A 21650-nucleotide genomic window follows, 5' to 3' on the forward strand; every position below is an offset into this window, starting at 1 on the left:
TATCCATCGCTGCCGCACTCGATCTCGAGCTCACAACACTAGATGTCAAAACTGCGTTTCTTTATGGAGAACTCGACGAGGAACTGTACGTGCGACAGCCTGAGGGATTTATTCAGCCTGGAAAGGAGAACTACGTATGCCGCCTTCTCAAGCCACTCTACGGACTCAAGCAAGCTCCTAGAAAATGGAATGAGAAATTTGACTCGTTCCTCATCATGTTTGGGCTCACTAGATCGACTGCCGACTCTTGTATCTACTATCACGTTGATGACGATCCCAACAACATCATCATCATCGGAATCTGGGTCGACGATGGCCTCATCGCCAGCAAGTCTAAATCCATGGCTCTCAAAATTATCACCCACCTGGAACAACACTTTGAAATGACCTCGGGTCCTGCCAATGACTTCATCGGCCTCGAGATCACTAGGGATCGCGCCCAACAGACTCTTTTTCTCACTCAATCCAATTTCGTTGCGAAACTCTTGGAGAAATTCAAGATGTCCACCTGCAACACAATGAATGTCCCGGCCGATCCCTGCTCTTATCTTTCCGTAGCCAACTGTCCCGCTGCAGACGACCTCAACAGTCAGAACGTCACAGCATATCGTGCGTTGGTTGGAGCTCTACTTTATATCATGGGAACCACTCGCCCAGACATTGCATTTGCTGTTGTTGCTGTGTCTCGCTACTGTCAAAATCCGGGACCGGCTCACTGGAAAGCCGCGAAACGTGTTCTCGCCTACTTACGTGGAACTCTTCATCACGGTCTGTGTTTTTCCGCAGGTGACCCCATCAACGTCATGGTTGGATATACCGATTCCAACTTTGCCGGCTGCCCGGACACACGCCGCTCGACGACCGGCACTCTATATCTTTTAAACAGGGGGCCAATATCTTGGAAATCCCGTCTCCAGAAGCCTGTTGCTCAATCCACCGCTGAAGCGGAATATTATGCTGCCGGAAACGCTAGCTGTGATAACGTCTGGCTTCGTCAACTCATACACCAACTTGGGTGTTGTCAATCTGGCCCTACTCCACTTCACTGTGACAATCACAGCGCCATCCGGATGGTGTATAGCCCGGAATTCCATGATCGCACCAAGCACATCGAGATCAAGTACCACTTCATCCGTGCTCAGGTCCAATCCAAACATCTGGAAATGATTCCCGTTCCTTCCCGTGATCAACTAGCGGACATTTTTACGAAGCCACTTGCTGCCCCGGCGTTTCAACTTAACCGTTCAAGAATCGGCGTGATCGAGCGCCCTGCTGCCCTCCAGTAGACTTCGATGCACTTCTCCATCTCCGCACTGCTGATTATCTAAAATCATTTTGTCTGTATCTGTCCCGTGTTTCTTCCAAATCTCCTTGATTGAAGGGAAGTGTTTAGCGTGTAGATGATGCTCTCTACCCTACGCATCCTATCTTCCTTTCTTATATACTCCAATCAATTTGATTAAGGGGAAGTATTGACGATGAGATCCTATCTTTCTTTATATACTCCAATCAATTTGATTGAGGGGAAGTATTAACAATTAGATGCTTTCCCCCCCCCCCACCTCACAAGGGATGCTGTTTATCCCTGATTGTTCGAGAAAGCATAAAAAAAAAAAAAATCATCTGCCTCATGACGTTAATGTCTCGCCTCGTGACGTGTCTCGTCTCGTCTCGTGTCGAATCAAGTTAAGAATTGTCTCTCTATTTTTCGTCAAGTAAATCAATCTTGTGTGTGCTACTGCTCTCCTCCGTAAGTACTACATATCATGTAATTAATTCTAGACAATAGAATTACTCTCCACAGTGAGACTGAACTACAATAAATTACTTAAACGAGAAGGCTCTTAGTCACTGTCCACTTATTACATTGAACAATCCCACCTCGGAACCATACTACAATATTTCCTGTTTCCGTTTACGTTGTTGTGCATACGAGGTCGCTTCCTTAACTTTCACACAAATGTCGAACGACTGCCTTATAACGTCATTTCAAAATATATAACTCTTCACTAGAAGTTTTCCCTTTAACAAAATCGGCAAGTTGACTAAGCTTTACGAAATATCTCTTATGACAATTCTTATTTGTAATTTTCCAACTTTTAGACGATGTTAATAATTCAAAGGTTACATTATTCACATATTTCGCAGATGGTAGGATTCGAACCTACGCTCTAAGATGGAAACTGATTTCGAGACAGTCGCTTAACCACTCGGCCACATCTGCTATATTAGTGGCGAATAATTAACAAAAGGTATATTAAAAGCGTACACAAAAGAAATTGTTGAATGTTAAACATTGACGTCAGCAAAGTCACCGGTTTGGAACGAGAGGTAAACGTTGACGTAAACAAAAGGACATTGTTAATATATACGTAACTGGCCCGTAAGAGGATCGAACTCGTGACCTCCGAGTTATTAGCACGGCGCTCTAACCAACTGAGCTAACAGGCCGTCATATTCGTACCATTGTTTTACTCGATTAAATTAGCCAGCGTCTCAGCTAGCATTAAAAAACATCCCACCTCGGAACCATACTACAATATTTCCTGTTTCCGTTTACGTTGTTGTGCATACGAGGTCGCTTCCTTAACTTTCACACAAATGTCGAACGACTACCTTATAACGTCATTTCAAAATATGTAACTCTTTACTAGAAGTTTTCCCTTTAACACAATCGGCAAGTTGACTAAGCTTTACGAAATATCTCTTATGACAATTCTTATTTGTAATTTTCCAACTGTTTGACGATGTAAATAATTCAAAGATTACATTATTCACATATTTCGCAGATAGTAGGATTCGAACCTACGCTCCAAAATGGAAACTGATTTCGAGTCAGTCGCCTTAACCACTCGGCCACATATGCTACATTAATGATGATTAATTAACAAAAGGTATATTAAAAGCGTCCACAAAAGAAATTGTTGAATGTTAAACATTGACGTCAGCAAAGTCACCGGTTTGGAACGAGAGGTAAACGTTGACGTAAACAAAAGGACATTGTTAATATATACGTAACTGGTCTACCCCTATCTCGTACCATTTTTATCTCGTACCATCTATCTCGTACCGGTACGAGATCATCGGTACGAGATTGGAGCTTCTAAACGGTCAGTACTAGATCATCGGCTCTTGACAGAAGATATATTAAAAAATTTCTTCGTCGTAGAAGAGCCACTACTCTAACCAACCGCCCGGCATTGCTCCAAGCCGCTTAATGAAATCTGAGGGAAACTGGGCCGCCTTATATACGGTCGCAGGGGGTGAGCGCTGCGCCGCCAAGCGGGGTTCGTCCCCTTTGGGTACGAGATTGTCGGTACGAGATTGCTTGTACGAGATTGTCGGTACCAGAGACTTAAGTAAGAACGATTTAATAAATAAATATATCAGGTTTAGCTCTACGTCCCCTCTTGTAAAATTTAATATTGCTTATTGTTTACTTTCTTGTTAAAATTTAATTTCCCGAAGTGATTTAGGGCGAGGCATTTTCCATTTTGGGTCGGAGGAAACGAATGAAATTCGCTTGTAGATTGGAGATGAAATTCGCCAATAGATGGATTTAGACTTTGAATAAATAAACTTACGGTAGAACTAATTCTGGAAAGAATCTTATAGATTATTAATTACGGATAAAATTGGTATGTTAACGTTTTCATTCCATAGCATTCCATTTTTCGGAATTATGAAATTATTTAAAAATTGAAAAAAGAAATAAACGGCAGCAATAATTTCAACTCGGTAAAATAAAAACAAAGCAGACGACTGCGGATATTGATATGTCTTTCCAAGTTTCCAGCATGCTTTACAGAAATTGCAGCTCAAGTTCAGGAAATCCAGCCAAGGAGCAAGGTAGATATATATGAAAAAGATCACATCGGATTTGACGTTTCAGGCTTTTTTTATTCAGAAATCTACGATGAAGTTCAAAGTCGATTTGATGGATATGTAACTTCAATTGCCACAACTGATGAAGTTGAAGGAGAAGATTATGATGGAGCAGTTGCCATTGGAGGCAGGCAAACTTTCACAGCACCAGCTGCGATTCTCAATGATGTGGCAGGAGAAGACTTTGACCCATTTGCTGAACATCGGATATCAACTATTGCTGATAGAGAAGATAATACAGAGCAATGCGTTGGAAGTTGATTATTTCCCCAGAACGTGTTGATTCATTTGCTGAAGGTAAATTTAATATTTGTTATTCATTTTGTATAATTGTGTGTTGTAATGCAATAATGGAACACATTATTCAATTTAATCTTATTTTAAAATGAAGAACATCTGTGATTGTGAAGTAAACTCTTTTTGTTTATCTATATTCTCATATCGTGACCCAATGGCAAATTAAAAGAGTGCCATAGCAACCAGTTAAGTTAAAAGCTCTTGGAGGTGAGTAATCTAAGGCTCTCAAAGGGGAATTGTTACAAGAAACTATTAAGCATACTAGAAGCCAATATTAACCTAGAACAAGCTACTTAATTATAGGTGGATTATTCACTTGTGGGCCAGGAGCTGATCGGCTCAAATTCCCCTTCCGTAATCATAATAAATAACATAAGTAAAAAAATAATAATAACCATGTATGTATTTGTAACTTCTTGTGGGCGAAGAAACCGTTTAAGAGTTGTTTCTACTTTCCGTCGCTCACAGGGAGTTTTGGGTCTTGACTGCCAATTTTTCTATAAATTTTGATTACAAGATCTTCCTTACTTTGAATTAAAATCCATTTTTTTTAAATATTGCTATTCTGTGTAGGCGGTAAAACCCCAGACGTTAGATCTCGCACTTACGCTCACATTATTCGTGAACAACAGTTGCGCGCCGAAGAGCAAGAGGTAACAATAATGGATAATTTATGGTGTAGTTGGGATTGTACGTGTAATCATTTGTATTTATTTTTAGGTCCACCGTAAGCTTACCGACAAAGGATGGTACATTAAAAGCTGTATCCGTACCATCGGAATTATCACAAATTCAAATCATGAATTTGTGCTCCGAAGCCGATTGAAAACGAGAAGCCACCAAATCAAGACGGATCAGCAGCTAACACTTTTGACGATGGCGACCCTGGCGATGCTTTTAACGCGGACATCATCCTCGGTCATTTGGGCAAAATGGGATGGTTTCAAATCAAGTATCTTTTTTGCATCGGATATGGCCTGCTCTTTCCAACGTCGTGTATCCTTATTTACGTCTTTGTGGGAGGCGTGCCTGCTTACAGGTAACATTTTAAATTCAAAGAATGTAAATAACAAATGAAATGGGAAATGCCTTTTAGCACATATTTCTGCTGTTCTTTTTTATCCTTGGAATAATGCGTGCTCATTTTATGCGCGGACAGGTGTTTTGTTGATGGTTGCGATGATCCAATTGATCCAGAGTACAAAGCCGATTGGCTAAACGGAACTGCCCTCAACAGTCTTCTGGCAACTCCTCGTGCATGGAGCTGTAACTACCAGGATTTTGATACCATACCGAATGCTACCACCCCGGAGTGTGCATATAAAAATTACACGGTCAACGCCACTTGCCACAACTGGATTTTCGACAAGTCTGTTTTTACAAGAACAATCGTTACTGACGTAAGATACAGTTGCCCATTTAAATATCCATACATTCTACAAGTTAATTTAGTTTAAATATTTTTTGCCCAGTACCTTCTCGTGTGCGATGAATCATGGAAGATTACCTTTGGTTCGTTCATCACAATGCTAGGAGTTTTGCTGGGGGCTTTTCTCCTCGGGCCTTTGCCGGATTTGTAAGTGCGCAGTTCCACGGAGGAACATCGCGTAGTTTGGACATTTATTCCTCAATTGTGAATCATTTCTAGAATAGGACGACGCACGTCAGTTGTTGTACTGGGGACGTGGATGGCGGCCTTTGGCATAGGTTCGTGTTTCGCTCCTAATTTTGACGCGTTTGCAGGACTTCGATTTCTTACTGGTATGGGAGGTGTTGCTGTTTTACAAGCCCTCATTATTTGGGGTAAGCCAATAAAGAATTTGAGTGTCTAAGAAAACATTTTCATGTAATATTTATGTTTATGAAGGATTGGAAGCACAGGCTCCAGTAATGCGAATCAAATTTATTTGTCTCATCTATTGCTTTCAATCCATTGGAAATCTTATTAGTGGATTACTGGCATATTTTATCCGTAATTGGATAATATTGCAGCTCTGCCTTTTTGTGCCGATGGGGACAATGGTAGTTACATATTTGTAAGTTTCATTCACGTTTTGTTACCCTAATTATTTATAGCTCCAGTTGTTTGACGATTTTCTTGATTAGCATTTTGCCTGAATCGACTCGCTGGCTAACATTTAAGAAGAAATATCCTGAAGCCAAGGAAATCTATGAAAATGCAGCCAAATTAAACAAGAAAACCATTCCTGCTTACTTACTGGTCATTACTAAGAAAGTTACTGTTGACTTTCCGGTGGCTGTACATGACATGTCGGTAGATGATAGTTGAAGCCTCTCAGAATTCTCTTCGAGTAAACAAGCGCCATGGGATTCTTACAAGGGTTGCGTCTGGAATGACCAAGGGTTGCGTCTGGAATGACCTTGGCTTGCTTTGCTTTGACGTCTTATATAAGAAGACAAAATTGAGAACTACGACAGTTGTGTTTCATCTTTTTCCAAGAATGGAGTGTCTCGTGTGTAAGATAGCGTTTAAAAAGGGAGATCAGAAAATTAAGTGCAATCAGTGCGAGAAATCGGTTCACCGACGCTGTTTTACATGTAAGTTCAGTCTTTGCTCTTAACTGTTTTGTATTCCACTTATTACTGAAAGATTTGAAAAGTATGAGATTGCAAGAGACTATTTTCTATGTCATTATTTCTTGTTTGCTGAAAACTTGTTTGTGAAATTGATGTCTTCCTATGATTTTTACTAATTTTTTTTTATTTACTTCAGCGATTGACAAGGATTGCTACAAGATCGCAAAGCGGGACAATTTGTTTACATGTTTTTCTTGTGAACTGGAGAGTATTCCCTCAGCCGCCGTTGAAGCTAATTCGATTCCGCTCCAGCAATCACGACCTAAACGGAACAGAAAACCGAACCCTCGTTACGACCAAAGTTCTCCGAAAAGGCGAAATGCAGCAGTTATTCCTTTCTCGGATTCAGTTATCGCTTCAACTTCTTCAACTACAAACATAATTGTCAATGAAAGATTTACTATTCATAGCTCCTCTAACCACTCAGTCGTCCTTGAAGAAGTTGTCCCTCCAATGCCGTCAATAAATATGGACTTTCCAGATATTCCACAGGAATTACTTGACATGGCAGTTGCCAATATGTCTCTGAATGACTCTGCAATTAATCCTTTTGATTTTTCTTTTAGATTAGACACTTCACTTCACCCGCCAAGCCCAGTTAGACCAGAAGATAATTCCACAGCTAGCAGGTATACAGTTAAAAAATGTTTATTGCAAACGAAGTAACTAATAATATTTTGTCTTATCACTTAGATCATCCTTTGAATCAGAGAATGGAGATACTGTTCATTCGCCTCGTCACGTTACTCCGGTCCCCATCAGAGAGAAAAGCCTGATTTACGAGGAGCCAATCACACCAGCAATCTGGGTGAAACACTTTTATATTGAATTTGGGGCTTCGATAAGGGGAAAGGATCAGTTGTTGGATGGAATAGGTAATCGATATGGGAGAAAAAGCGAGAAACCCACTAAAAGTGGAGTAGTCACTTGGCTATGTACGAGGCGTGGTTTAAAAGGTGAGCAATCCTGTGCAGCGTTTGTAAAGCAAAAGGGAGAAGAATTTAAGGAAGGTGAAAAGGGTCATAGTCACCTTCCCGATCCCTCTCTGATTTTGAAAGTTCCCTTAGTAAAAAAAGTTAAAGAAAATGCACTCTCCAAAAAATTTGAATCTGCTAAAGCTATTGCTGAAGAAGCACTTGTCCCAGCTGCTATGCAGCATCCAGATTTAGATCTACCGCACCCAGATAATTTAGCTAAGGCTGGCAATTACGTCAGACAAAAGGACAGGCGTCTACATCCAACCACCCTCCAATTTGAATTGCAACACCATGCTCTGCCGAAGGATTTTTTTGTTGGTGACATCACTGTAGGGGATAGACGGCACATTTTGTTCGCCAGTAAAGAGCAGTTAAGGGATTTGCAAAATATGCGTAGATGGTATGTTGGCGGGACTTTTCATGTGGCTAAACTTCCATTTAGCCAGTTGTTCACCATCCATGGGTTTGTCACGAAGAATGGAAAGTCAAAACAGATTCCATTGCTCTATGTGTTGATGTCCGGTCGCAAGCTAAGCGATTATGTCGCGGTCCTTGAAAAATTAAAATCTCTTTTTGATCCCGAGTACGAACCTTGCTTAGAAGAAGTGGTCTTGGATTTCGAAACAGCGACCAAAAGAGCATTTGAAGATGTTTTCCCTGATACGAAGATTTTTGGTTGCAATTTTCATTGGACGCAAAGTGTGTATCGTAATCTAAAAAGACTTGGATTTTCTTTTTTTTTGAAGAGTTAGTGCGGGAAACATTAGCTTTGCCATTCGTTCCATATCAAGAAATTCAAGGTTGTTTCAAAAAACTGAAGGATCGATCAGTCCAATTAGTTGATGATTTGATTGCATTAAACGAAGAAAGAACCGACGATAATCTTCCACCATTACCTATTACGGATCTGAGAACGTTCTTTGACTATGTCGAGAAACAGTGGATTACGAGTCGTGTTTGGTATCCAGATACTTGGAGCGTCTTTTTTCAAGAAGTGCGGACGAATAACGATGCCGAAGGGTGGCATTACCGGATAAACATGCATGCTCCTAAGAAGGGCGATTTGAACCTTTATCATCTAATTGAACTTCTCTATAAAGAAACTCAGATGAATTTGATTAATAAAAGATTGTTGTTACAGGGTAAAGACGTCAGGAGTCAGAACAAAGTGTATATGAGGACCAACGAGAGGATTAAAGATATTTGGGAGAAATATCAACACACCAAGGAATATACCGTAGATGACCTTCTGAAGTACTGCTCCAAGACTTATCGCATGCCCTGTGAATATGACCAATCTGATTAAGGTAATTTACAAATTTGATAAAGTCTAAACATCCATTTAAATAATCGTTTATTTTATTAGAAGGCTTTCTTCGTCATCTGCAGCACTGGAAGCATCTCGTCTTTACTTGTTAGATGAGTTCAACTGCTTTTCTTGAAAACGAATTGAGAATCTATACAATCGTCAGTCAAGTCGTATAAATGTTCCAATAGTGTATTTTGATTTTTAAATTCAGTTGCTTCTTGCCAAAATACAGATATAACTACAATAAAGCAAGTTTTTTTTTCAGAACTATTGTTTCTAATAAAACTAAATCGTTCTTACTTAAGTATCTCGTACCGGCAATCTCGTACTGACAATCTCGTACCCAAAGGGAACGAACCCCGCTTGGTGGCACAGCGCTCACCCCCTGCGACCGTATATAAGGCGGCCCAGTTTCCCTAAAATTTCATTAAGCGGCTTGGAGCAATGCCGGGCGGTTGGTTAGAGAAGTGGCTCTTCTACGACGAAGAAATTTTTTAAAATATCTTCTGTCAAGAGCCGATGATCTCGTAACGACTGCTTAGAAGTTCCAATCTCGTGCCGATGATCTCGTACCGGTACGAGAATAAAGTAGTACGAGATCGGAGAACACCGAACGACTACCTTATAACGTCATTTCAAAATATGTAACTCTTCACTAGAAGTTTTCCCTTTAACACAATCAGCAAGTTGACTAAGCTTTACGAAATATCTCTTATGACAATTCTTATTTGTAATTTTCTAACTTTTTGACGATGTAAATAATTCAAAGGTTACATTATTCACATATTTCGCAGATGGTAGGATTCGAACCTACGCTCCAAGATGGAAACTGATTTCGAGTCAGTCGCCTTAACCACTCGGCCACATCTGCTACATTAGTGGCGATTAATTAACAAAAGGTATATTAAAAGCGTACACAAAAGAAATTGTTGAATGTTAAACATTGACGTCAGCAAAGTCACCGGTTTGGAACGAGAGGTAAACGTTGACGTAAACAAAAGGACATTGTTAATATATACGTAACTGGCCCGTAAGAGGATCGAACTCGTGACCTCCGCGTTATTAGCACGGCGCTCTAACCAACTGAGCTAACAGGCCGTCATATTCGTACCATTGTTTTACTCGATTAAATTAGCCAGCGTCTCAGCTAGCATTAAAAAACATCCCACCTCGGAACCATACTACAATATTTCCTGTTTCCGTTTACGTTGTTGTGCATACGAGGTCGCTTCCTTAACTTTCACACAAATGTCGAACGACTACCTTATAACGTCATTTCAAAATATAAAACTCTTCACTAGAAGTTTTCCCTTTAACACAATCGGCACGTTGACTATGCTTAACGAAATATCATTTATGACAATTCTTGTTTGTAATTTTCGAAGTTTTTGACGATGTAAACAAGATTCCTTCGGTAATGTCCTTCGGGCAATTTTTTTGAAAAAAATTGTCTATAGACATGTAACGTGGGCCAAAGATAAACAGATTTTGGATCCAAGATTTCTAAATTCCAATCAATTTATAGTGTTTGCTTCTTTCTCCGTCTTGTCTTCTTTCATACTTACGAGTCATGACGTCACCGTTATCAAAATAATCGGTAATAACAAGCCAAGTCTTTCAACTTGCACTTTTTCGCAGAAGCGTCAATTATTGGCGTCAATTATTGGACCAATAAACTAGTTTTGAATTAGAGAGTAATTGGCATTCAACTATAAAAAACTAATTTACAATTTACAAGAAGAGTAATCATCAATACCTTTATTATGAAGGGGAAAGCTGAATTGCAAGCTAAATCTGGAAGATCGCATTCCATGAAGTATGAAGAGTCACTACCATATATAATACTGCAATATGTCCACATAAGATTTCATACGGAATCAAAACGCTTTCGTAATTTTTACCTAGCCAAAGAAAGAACACCTATGAAAACTAGTAAAAAGCTGTCAAGAACTTTTGTTCATGGAAAAAAATGTATTGTCAAAAGTAAGCATCAATACAAATGTTTAAACAAACTTGCGCGAAATTATTTTGTTATATTGCTGCAAACCACCACCAGGCGCCTCCACGGTATATTTGAAGCACTTGCGGACAAAGCCTTGGCTCTTTTAAGTCACGACCAGCTCCTGTAACACAAATTAGTCCATGACCTTTTGTAATATTAGCTTATAAAAGACAATTTTTAGTTCAATCTAATATAATAACAAAGGAACAGGAATTGAGAAAGACATGTTTACTTTGCAAACTAGATTGTGGAAACCTAGTTCGCAATCGACCGCTAGATGGTGAATGGGTAGGATTATTTTTGTTACGTTCCTGCACGAATTTTTATTGAGGGAAGACCGGTTGCCATATTATGGCAAAAAAAACCGATTGCCATAACAATCTCCTCTTATAACTCTGCCTCTACGGAAAAAAAAATTATAAAAAACGACACGTCATGTCGCGCCACCCAGTGGACATCGTATCAATAGCAGAACAGCTCTTGTTATTGACACGACTTTCAGCATGTCAACTGTCAGTTTTTTCAAGCTTGTCACTACAGTTTTTGCCGTTCCTAACTAGAGAGATAGATTACAACATAATTTACAAGAAAGTAGAAAGGTCATTCACATTTATTAGAAATTTGTGTGTGAAGATGGTAAGTTCCGAGTCTGGTATTTTGTTAAATTTCAAAATTGTCCAGACTCGGACAATCAATGGCTGCCAGCTTTCTATTGTAATTGCCATTCACTCGTGAGGCAATATTATAGGAAGAAAAAAGATCGTGAATTAGGGTAAGTTATAATAGATAATTAATAATATTTAGATTTAAAAATTAATACTTATTTTTGTTTAAAGTAGAGCTAATGAAAATGCTGTGGCCCCAACTTCGCCTTCTGCCCCCTATCCTTCTTCACCCATTCCCAGTTCACCTTCTCCGACTCCATCATCTCCTTCTCCAGAATTTTCTCCTCTTCCTCGTCCAGTTTCTTCCTTTCCTTCTTCTTTTTCTTCATCTTCTTTGCCACCACTTATTTCTCCGTCCCCTACTTCTCCGTCCCCAATTTCTCCGTCCCCAGCTTTTCCGTCCCCAACTACTCCGTCCCCAACTTCTCCGTCCCCAGCTTTTCCGTCCCCAACTACTCCGTCCCAAGCTTTTTCGTCCCCAACTTCACCGTCCCCAACTTCACCAGCTCCAGGTCCAGCTCCAGGTCCAGCTCCATCTTCACCAGCTCTAGGTCCAGCTCCAGGTCCAGCTCCACCATCTGAAATTCCCAATCCAGAGGGAATACAAAAAAAAATCAAAAAAGAAAAGAGTAAGGCATGTCGACAAAGTTGCCAAACACAGGATTTGCCACAACGTAAGTTAAGGTTTTTTTATATTTTTATTCTAAAAAAATTTATTTTTTTTTGTGTTTACAGAGGGGCCATATGGCAAATACTTGCCCTAATCCAAGATATCGGCCAGCAAAGATACAGAAAACAAATTAGTTTTTTTGTATTTTGTATTCTTTTTTTTTGGTGGTGAACCAGCACAATAATGGTTTTGAGGACATACCTGTTCAGATGACCACCATAATACATGTGGATATAGCATCAAAAATTAGGTATCTTGTCGCCGCTGTGTAACTTTTTTCTCCATAGTGTTACACTTGGGGGTGATGTGTAACACGAGTGTATTAGGACGTCCACACGGTAAGACGTCAAGTAAGAACATTACATTCAAGAGACACTACACCGCCTATTTATGGTAGGTGAACAGCAAGGTTGAATCATCGAGTGCTTTCGCCCTTGCTGTTTCTACGAACAATCGAAATAACCCGTATGACTTACAGTGGCTACCTAAAGTATCGGAACGCGCGAGAGAACCTTATGGGAAAAGGCGATTTTCTCGGCGCTCCTAAATACAGCGCATTCGTCAGAAAGCGACCAAATTTTTTTTGTAGGGAGTTATAGGGGTCTTAGGTGATTTTTTTTAGATTTTTACAATGGTGGGAAGGGGTGTTTTATTCCGAGCCCTAAGTATCGGAACACGCGAGAGCCTTATGGAAATGTGGCTACTTTTACGACCTATTATTAGTGAACTATTTGTAATAAAACTACGGGAAAAAATGCAAAAAACAGAACTACGCTAGTTCTACAATACACATCATTTTCAAATTTTTTCATTTAAATTTAACCCAATGAATTTCAATTTGAAAATCTAATTTATCAATTTATCCTTATTTCCCCTTTCTTCACCCCCCAGCAGAGTTGTCGCGTTTTCATATTCCGGGTATATTCTCCCCATTGGTTTGGGAGAAAATGGTGATGTTTTTTCTCCCAACCCAATGGGGAGAAAACGCGAAAACTCTGCTGGGAGGAGAAAGAAAGGGGAAAAAAGGATAAATTGATAAATTGGATTTTCAAATTGAAATTCATTGGGTTAAATTTAAATGAAAAAATTTGAAAATGATGTATATCGTAGAACTAGCATAGTTCTGTTTTTTGCATCTTTTCCTGTAGTTTTATTACAAATAGTTCACTAATAATAGGTTGTAAAAGTAGCCACATTTCCATAAGGCTCTCTCGCGTGTTCCGATACTTAGGGCTCGGATTAAAAACACCCCTTCCCAACATTGAAAAAATCTAAAAAAAAATCAACTAATAGCTGACCCCTATAACTCCCTACAAAAAAAAATTTGTCGCTTTCCGACGAATGCGCTGTATTTAGGAGCGCCGAGAAAATCGCCTTTTCCCATAAGGTTCTCTCGCGCGTTCCGATACTTTAGGTAGCCACTGTATTACTGAGCAAGGTCGGTTGTACGAGTACATCCGCCCTTGCTTGTTTCTACAAAAGAAGAAGATACCCTTAACCATTTACTACAAAGCAAGGCCGAACGTTCGAGTACATTCGCCCTTGCTTGTTTCCCCGAAGCGTTAGAGAAGGTGCAAGCGTCCTGTGATGCCACCGCAACATTCAGACAAAACAAGGTCGAATGTACTCGTACATTCGCCCTTGCTTGTTTCCAAGAAAGAGGTGAGTGTGGGGTGTGTCTCACGCGTATGTCACGTGATCTCCACGTGACAGATACCCCCTTGTGAAGGCGGTCGCCCCCGACTGCTTGATAAAAATAAAACCCCCAGAACGGTAACCCCAAAAAAGTCCTAAAACCCTAAATCAGAAAACCCAACACACCAAAAATAAAGAACAAACAAAAAAATCCCGAAAACAAAAAATTCCAAACGAACCCCCAAAAGAAGCATAAAAAAAAAAAAAAAAGGAAATGTCGTGTCAAACCTCCGCCACCTGTTCGAGGTGCGGTAGGAAGTGATCGTCTTGAACGTCTAATTGTTCGTGGGCCCTCATACGGCCTCTCAGCCACACAGTTTGGTAACTGAGATAAGTTGTTGCCACCACTAGTAATAGTAACATGATCAGAAGTTCAAACGGATATCTTGGCTCCGACAGCTGAAATTCTTCGGTCGTCTTCTTCATTAACTCTTGAATCTGGAATCCTGTCATTTCAGACGACGCACGAGTGCCGTCGTTTTGGCGCAGTAGGTCGCTGATGAAATTAATTGATGTGGCATTCGCCTTCGGGAGCTCAATGATGGCGACCGATTTGAACGTTGTTACATTAAACCCCACTGCGGCCAGCGTGGGTGCCACCAGAGGATCTAACGAGACCTCCAATCGTCCGTCTAAACTGGCGGGGAAGACCCAGTCTTCCGTTCGAGCCGTACATCCAGGAGGGACATCAAAAATCCCAAACGGAGGCAGCAACAGTGATTGCGGGGGCCCTTGGCTGCTACCGATCGGACATGAGAACACCACCTCATGAGCTGTAATGGCTGAGAACACCCAGCGATTCTCTCCAAGATAAGCTACTTCGGATCCTTTCCATTCTTTAAATTGTTGTCTGCATTGCGTTAGTTTACGGTTGGCGTCATTGGTGAATAACGAAATCGCACAGGATTTCCGTGCTCCCCGTTTTCCTAAACCTGTATGAAAATTACAAATTAATCGTTCCGATTGTTTGGAACCCCGAACGTCGGCAGTCGAAAGTTCAATAAAAGTCTCCAAATCTGTGGAAACGGCCAGAAAATTCGGTAGGTCCCCGATCGCCACTCCATGGGTGCCATTGTCTGTTGCTCGTGGTAAACTGAAAATTTCAAACAGGGTATACTGCTGTGCGTGATCGTAGATCGGAATTTTGATAAAGAGACGAAAACGTCCCTCCACCGCTGCCACCGTCACCATAGCTTCACGATAGGTCACCCATAATTCTTCACTCGATACTGCCCAACCCAAGGGTAGTTGTCGATTAACTGCTTTCAACACCGAAGCCATTTGAGCAGGTGGAAATATCTGAGGCGCTAATCGGCTGTTTGCCAAGAGGGCCAACCCTTCGTCAAGAGCGTCTGCCAAGTCTCGAAGCCACTGCAGGCTCGCTTCCATCGACTCGAATGCTGTGTCTAGATTGATGAAAAAATCGAAATACTCGATCATGTAAGCTTGACGCTCTGCCATTCGTCCAAGCAAATTTTTGTAATTCTTTGTTAGTTCCGCCGTTTGCCCTTCCAACTCCTGGATCAACTTGGTATTTGTCCGGATCTCCCAAAGTGATTCGTTCACTACAGTTGCCTGCTGGTCCATCAAATGGACTATTTCATTTTCCCGGTGTGTAAGGCCGGTGATCTTCTTATTCAATCCAGCGAGATCAGCCTGGGTGGCTACTCCGAACAGCCACTTTAACGCTGATCCGCCGCCATCGATCACCGCTCGACGTTGTTTGGAAGGAGAACCAATGGCGTCCCGAAAAATTGCTAGTCGATGTTCGGATTGATTTAATTCACGTTCAAACCAATGACACTTGACATCAAGTTTTTTGGCCGCCGATGCACCTTGTTGATTTCCTGTTTTACGGCATTTAACGGCCATGTCCGCGTACTCCTTCAGCCTCACTTTCAATGTCTGAACCACTGCCTCTGCCGGTCGTATATCGAGGTCTGTTATGACTGTCCAGAATGATTCTCCGAACGCGACACCCGGCTTTTCATTGAAAAGCACGTTGTCTCGGACAAGCAACGCATCTACCTTGACTGACCCGAGAAAGGCCAATACACAAATTGTGTAAGGCAGCAACAAAGCGAGGTAACGATTCGGTCGACCAGCTCGACGAGCCGGCTGTATCCTTGTGGGGAGGCGGGCCGGCCTGCTTGCTGTTTCTGGCTGACGAACTCCCCCAAATGACGGTACTGGATGGACGCTGTTGTCGGATAAAACTGCAGCCCTCTCACCGTGGTTTCCATTATCCGTACCCGTCTCCCGATGAATCCTCACAGGTGGTTGAGGGGCGTTTGGTAGAGGTGTCTCACGTGTCGCCTCTGTGGATTCTGTATTCAAATTTGGACCTCGTTCGACCAAGTCGTGAAAAAGTTTCATCTTTATGACGTGCACAATCTCCGATTTTCTTGATCCGGAACTTAACTTCACTTCGTAGTTCACGGGAGTTGTCTGTCGGATCACTTTGAACGGTCCTTGCCAGCGATGAAGCAATTTTTCTGCTCGTTTTACTTTTCGAAAGGGTTTGTACACCAGGACTTGGTCTCCTACTTGAAATTGAAGCTCTCTGTGGCGACTGTCATACTCTCGTCGCTGGTTGTCCTGGGCGACTCCCAATCGCGTGTGCACCAATGCTCGAGCCTTCGTCAATTCGGTCACAACCTGGGTTGCATAATCCGGAGCCGTTCCCGACGTAACCAGCCGAGGGTTGGCATCCGCACCTAATTCCAAATCAATAGGTAACATTGTTTCACGCCCGTAAAGCAAAAAAAATGGTGAATATCCCGTAGATTCCTGCCGCGCCGTGTTGTAAGCAAAACACACGTAAGGTAATGCCTCGTCTCAGTCTCTATGGTCCGCGCTGACATACATTGAGAGCATAGCCGCCAAGGTGTGATTCATTCGCTCAACCAATCCGTTTGCCTGTGGATGGTAACTTGACGTTGTCTTGTGGTTGGTTCCAAGATTCTTCATGACTTCTTGGGTAAGCTCAGCTATAAAACATTTCCCTTGATCCGAAATGATGGATTCCGGTGCTCCATGACGCAGCACAATTTGTTCAACGAAAAATGTTGCCACCATATCCGCCTTTCCGTTGGGCATGGCCCGTAGTTCCACCCACTTCGTTAAGTAGTCAACAGCAACGATGATCATCTTATTTCCGGTGTTGGACATGGGAAACGGACCTAAGAGGTCGATTCCCACCTTTTGAAATGGACGTGCCACCTGAATACACTGCAGGAAACCGGCTGGCCGTTTGTTCACTCCTTTTCGACCCTGGCAATTAGGACATGATTGCACATAATTCGTAACATCAATCGCCAAACGCTCCCAAAAGAATCGATTAGCAATTTTCGTTAGGGTGCGTCGAACTCCCATATGCCCTGATATCAAGTCGTCATCGTATGCCTTTACGACGCGTTCCCGAAAGGAACGTGGGACGCACAGGCGACGATACTGTTTACCGTTTTTAATGGTCTGTAAGCATAGTCGCCCATTGAATAGACAGAAGTTTTTTAACGTTGCACGACCTGCTTCCAACTGGTCCATCAGACGACGCCACCGCGGGACCCGACGCTGCTCCGCAATGAATTCTTCCTCCGGTCCAAAATCCACCGATCTGCCACTCCCCACAAGTCCAATGGCCACACAGCGATCTTCTTCTTGGTCTTCGGTCACGGGTAAAGGGCATCGCGAGAGGCAATCTGCGTTGTCATGGAGTTTTCCGCTTCTATACCGGATTTCGATGTCATACTCCTGTATCGACAAGCTCCAACGGGCTAGCCGTCCAGCGAGATCTCGTTTGGTTAACAACCAACACAGCGCCTGGTGGTCTGTAACTACCACGATCTTGCATCCCCATACATAACCTTTAAATTTTTTTAAGGCCCAAACCAAGGCCAGGCATTCTTTCTCGGTGATGCTGTAGTTTATTTCGGAGCTGCTTAACAGGCGGCTGGCATAGGCCAACGGATGTTCTTGCCCTTCCACTCGTTGTGCCAATACCGCACCAATGCCGTAGCCACAGGCATCGGGAATGATTTCCATTGGTAGGTCATAATTCGGATGAGCCAGGACTGGGGCTGCAAGCAGCGCTTGCTTCAGTGTGTTGAAGCTGGACTCCTGGTCAGGACCCCAATCAAACACTGCATCCTTTTTGGTTAACAAAATTAACGGGCGTGCAATTATAGAAAAATCTTTGATGTGTGGACGATAATAAGAGCACAGGCCAAGATAGCTCTGTACTTTCTTCACTTTAAGAGCCACCGTCTTTCCTTCGTTGCACGGTGGGAACTCCTTTACCGCTGCTAATTTGTCCGGGTCTGGACGAATACCATCCGCATCCACTACATGACCTAATACTTTCAAACTGGTTTCCGCAAAATGACATTTGGACACCTTCAACTTAAGGCCCGCTTTCTTTAAACTCTCCAATACCAACCTTAGTCGTTCGACATGGAGGTCGATTGTTGACGAGTACACTATAACATCATCCAAGTAGACGAGGCACGCTGTCCATCGAAGTCCGGCCAGTATAATATCCATGGACCGCTGGAATGAACTGGGACCGTTCGATAGGCCAAATGGGAGTACCTTGAACTGGTACAACCCATCAGCCGTAATGAAGGCAGCCTTGTGACGGTCCTCGTCTCTCACCGGAATCTGATGATATCCGGCTTGTAAGTCGAGGATGGAAAAAAATTCTGCTCCTTCCAATCGACTCAGCACATCCGCAATTTTTGGTAGAGGATAAACATCCCGTACCGTGACTGAATTCAGCTTTCTGTAATCGACACAGAATCTCCATGTTCCATCCTTCTTTCTGATTAGTACCACCGGTGCGGACCACGAGCTGTCCGAAATTTCGATAATTCCCGCCTCTTCCAAACTTTTTACTTGTTCGTTCACGATGGTTCTAGCCTTCCACGCGCTGGCATACGGGGCCTGATGGATTGGCGGGGAATCTCCCGTTTCAATGTTATGTTCGGATATGTTGCAGCGGCCTACTTCCGAAGCGTTTGCCGCAAAACATTCCAAATTTTCTTCTAGCAATTGGAACATTTTTTCACGTTTGTCTTTCGGAATGCCATGATTTACTTGTTTTTTGAGGTCGTCTATGAGTCTCCTCCGCTGATTCACTTCTTCCTTTGTTGGTGGTCTGGTCATTGGGGAGTTCTCTTCTTTTGTCGTTAGGCCACAGCTCAGCATTTCTCCGTCGTAGCCACTGATGACTCCCAATGTCGTCCCCTTTGGAATCCACACGCTAGTCGACGTTAAATTGGCCAACGGGGTGAAATCCACTTTGGCTGCCAGTAACGCGTGTCCCACCGACACTCCCTTGGTTTGTAGAAGTTTTCCTGATGGTTCGAAACAAAAGTTCTCCGCCTGTAAAGCTGGCGCTACTGTCATCACATTGGCCACTGAGAAAGAAGGGATTGTTACATCAGCGTTGGTAATCAATTTAACCGACCGTGTTTGGTGATCTGTCCGCTGCGATGTAATGGCTGAAAGAGGCTGATCTCCAAAAGTAATTGAGGCCTTCGGCTCTCGATAATCGATTTGTACTTTGCCATACTGTTTCAGGAAATCATTGCCCAAAATCAAATCAATTCCGTCCATCCCAAATACCACCGCTTCGCCAGTTGCTGTTCCCATTTTTTGGTTGACCGAAATGGTGGCTGCTCCCATCAACGTTGCTTGTTCTCCATTAGCCATCACCACCCGCGGTCCGTCCCATGGACGCAGCACGAACTGGGATGCACGTAGCAGCTCCGGTGATATAACTGTCAGTGCTGCCCCTGTGTCGACGACTGCCATTACTTGCCGTGTTCCACAAGTGACTTCTTCTCTGATCAGCTTGCTGAAATCAAGTCTAAGGATAGGTTGCTCCTTTATCTCCTTCTGTGTTGATGAATCTGCAGCCGTCTCGGCTAGCCTGGGACACGATGTTGATTGGCGCGGGAGGACCCAACGGCCCTCTCTGTGGGCCAGGAGGACCTGAGTAGGATCGTTGTCGGAAACGAGCAGATTAACATTAACATAGCAGATTAACAGCAACAGTAACATTTGAGTACTCCGTTATTGTTTCTGTAGATTCTCTCCGACTCTCCCCACGTAACTGTCTTCTCGTTTCCTGGTCTCTTCGGAGGTGGAGTTGCTTGAATCTTCAAACTTTCTACCGCACCTTGCAGTTCTTTAATTACTTTCCATAATTCCGTATCAGCCACAGTTGGAGCTGGTTTTGGAAGGGTCCGAATGAAATCAATTGGAACATCCGCCACTCTGGTTGCTGCCACCCCGAGCACCGCGTCCGGCCAGTTTCGTCTATTGGCCAAGAGCTTGGCATCAGTAAACCGTTTCGCCGCCTCTAAAAATTCTTCGCCTGTTTTGGGTTGTAACGGGTACAATTTTTCGACCAACGAGGGCCGTAATCCCCCAAAAAGATAGTCGACTTTGGTGGCTTCCGCCATTGTTGGATCCACCACCCTACAAAGATCAATAACATCGTAATAGTAGTTAGTTGTCGCTTCTTCGATACCTTGAACCCGGTTCCGCAAGCGTGTTTCCTGGAACAGCTTGTAGTTTTGTTGCTGAAATTCTTTCAAAAACAGTGTTCTGACTCCAGTTACTGCCGGAAGATCAGCTGCGTTGAGGCCAACCCCCGGTCGTATGGGTAAATCACGCCACTCCGTCGGAAGTGTGGAGCACAGGTACCATTTTCTTGCCGCTCCATCCAGATACATGCTGAAATTCGCCCTTAGCTCCGTATCGCCCCATTGATTGTACGCTCCCGTTGACTCGTAACGCTCAAGCCAGTCGAAGGCGTCATCTTCCGGCGTTGCCTTAAAGACCTTGGGACTCAAAAACTTTATCTGAGGAGGCATAATGCCAGTACCTGAATCACTATCGGTATCTGCAAATAACTGCTCCTCGTCAGTGCTATCCCCGTTTTCCTCTTCTTCGCTTTCTTCGCTACTTTCGTGTACGTCGTCAATACTCTTGTCTACGTTAGATTCTTCAAGATCTTTCGCAGTACTCTCCAACTCGTCGTCTTCACTTTTTTCGCTACCTTCTTTAACTGCCTCAATACTCTTGTCTACGTAAGATTCTTCAAGATCTTTCGCAGTACTCTCCAACCTTTTTTCAGCCTGGATTATCCGCTGCCCACTTCCCACTACGTCCTCTGTGCTGTCCGGCTCAACAGTTTTTCCTTCCAGATGCTGTTCCGGTACCGGGCGCGTAGATGGAGGCAAAGGGTGTAAACGTCTGCTCGGATCCCTTGGACAACTAGGCCAACGTCGATTCGATGACTTTCTCATTTACCTCCGGCAAAAAAATGATTAATGTCTTTCTGCATTACAATACCTCAAAATCTTGTCACAGCAATAAACGATTTCCTTGAGAGAAAGCTAATAGAAACCAAATAGTCTTCCCCACTGTCAGCCGAAAACGTGGCTCCGTATCCAACAATTTAAGATTTGGCACAACCCGTTGGTTAAACCGCTTGTGGTAGAGCCCCTAAACGATTTTCGCCTCTGACAATGAATAATACTAT

The 21650-nt window shown here is 42.8% G+C and overlaps 3 protein-coding genes, 1 long non-coding RNA gene and 5 other non-coding genes across 10 annotated transcripts; 3 read left to right on the forward strand and 6 right to left on the reverse strand.

Annotated features, from left to right (window-relative positions):
• Positions 1 to 2143: 2143 nt before the first annotated feature.
• Positions 2144 to 2224, reverse strand: Trnas-cga. The gene has a single exon. It is a non-coding gene; the product is annotated as a tRNA-Ser (tRNA).
• A 153-nt stretch (positions 2225 to 2377) lies between these two features.
• Positions 2378 to 2451, reverse strand: Trnai-aau. Its single transcript has one exon. It is a non-coding gene; the product is annotated as a tRNA-Ile (tRNA).
• A 333-nt stretch (positions 2452 to 2784) lies between these two features.
• Trnas-cga lies at positions 2785 to 2866 on the reverse strand. Its single transcript has one exon. It is a non-coding gene; the product is annotated as a tRNA-Ser (tRNA).
• Positions 2867 to 4578: 1712 nt separating this feature from the next.
• LOC123472436 (solute carrier family 22 member 4-like) lies at positions 4579 to 6487 on the forward strand. The gene is made up of 9 exons (XM_045173923.1): positions 4579 to 4660; positions 4756 to 4835; positions 4903 to 4931; positions 4988 to 5221; positions 5342 to 5582; positions 5655 to 5758; positions 5831 to 5985; positions 6050 to 6218; positions 6289 to 6487. Exons 1-9 carry the CDS (start codon positions 4579 to 4581, stop codon positions 6470 to 6472), a joined length of 1278 nt encoding a protein of 425 aa, XP_045029858.1. The 3' UTR covers positions 6473 to 6487.
• Positions 6488 to 7586: 1099 nt separating this feature from the next.
• LOC123472335 lies at positions 7587 to 9333 on the forward strand. Of its 2 annotated transcripts, XR_006646758.1 has the most exons (3): positions 7587 to 7736; positions 8899 to 9064; positions 9124 to 9333. It is a non-coding gene; the product is annotated as an uncharacterized LOC123472335 (long non-coding RNA). The 2 variants fall into 2 exon arrangements; XR_006646757.1 differs by lacking the exon at positions 7587 to 7736 and having other exon boundaries at positions 8509 to 9064.
• A 522-nt stretch (positions 9334 to 9855) lies between these two features.
• Trnas-cga lies at positions 9856 to 9937 on the reverse strand. The gene has a single exon. It is a non-coding gene; the product is annotated as a tRNA-Ser (tRNA).
• Positions 9938 to 10090: 153 nt separating this feature from the next.
• On the reverse strand, positions 10091 to 10164 carry Trnai-aau. Its single transcript has one exon. It is a non-coding gene; the product is annotated as a tRNA-Ile (tRNA).
• Positions 10165 to 11571: 1407 nt separating this feature from the next.
• On the forward strand, positions 11572 to 12525 carry LOC116933512 (vegetative cell wall protein gp1-like). The gene is made up of 4 exons (XM_032941274.2): positions 11572 to 11580; positions 11686 to 11840; positions 11908 to 12407; positions 12469 to 12525. The coding sequence occupies exons 1-4, from the start codon at positions 11572 to 11574 to the stop codon at positions 12495 to 12497; spliced, it is 693 nt and encodes a 230-aa protein (XP_032797165.1). The 3' UTR covers positions 12498 to 12525.
• Positions 12526 to 20142: 7617 nt separating this feature from the next.
• On the reverse strand, positions 20143 to 21414 carry LOC123472584. The gene has a single exon (XM_045174444.1). It carries the CDS (start codon positions 21412 to 21414, stop codon positions 20143 to 20145), a length of 1272 nt encoding a protein of 423 aa, XP_045030379.1.
• Positions 21415 to 21650: the final 236 nt, after the last annotated feature.

This window comes from Daphnia magna, linkage group LG5 (assembly GCF_020631705.1).
Source record: "Daphnia magna isolate NIES linkage group LG5, ASM2063170v1.1, whole genome shotgun sequence".
Lineage (NCBI taxonomy): Eukaryota > Metazoa > Arthropoda > Branchiopoda > Diplostraca > Daphniidae > Daphnia > Daphnia magna.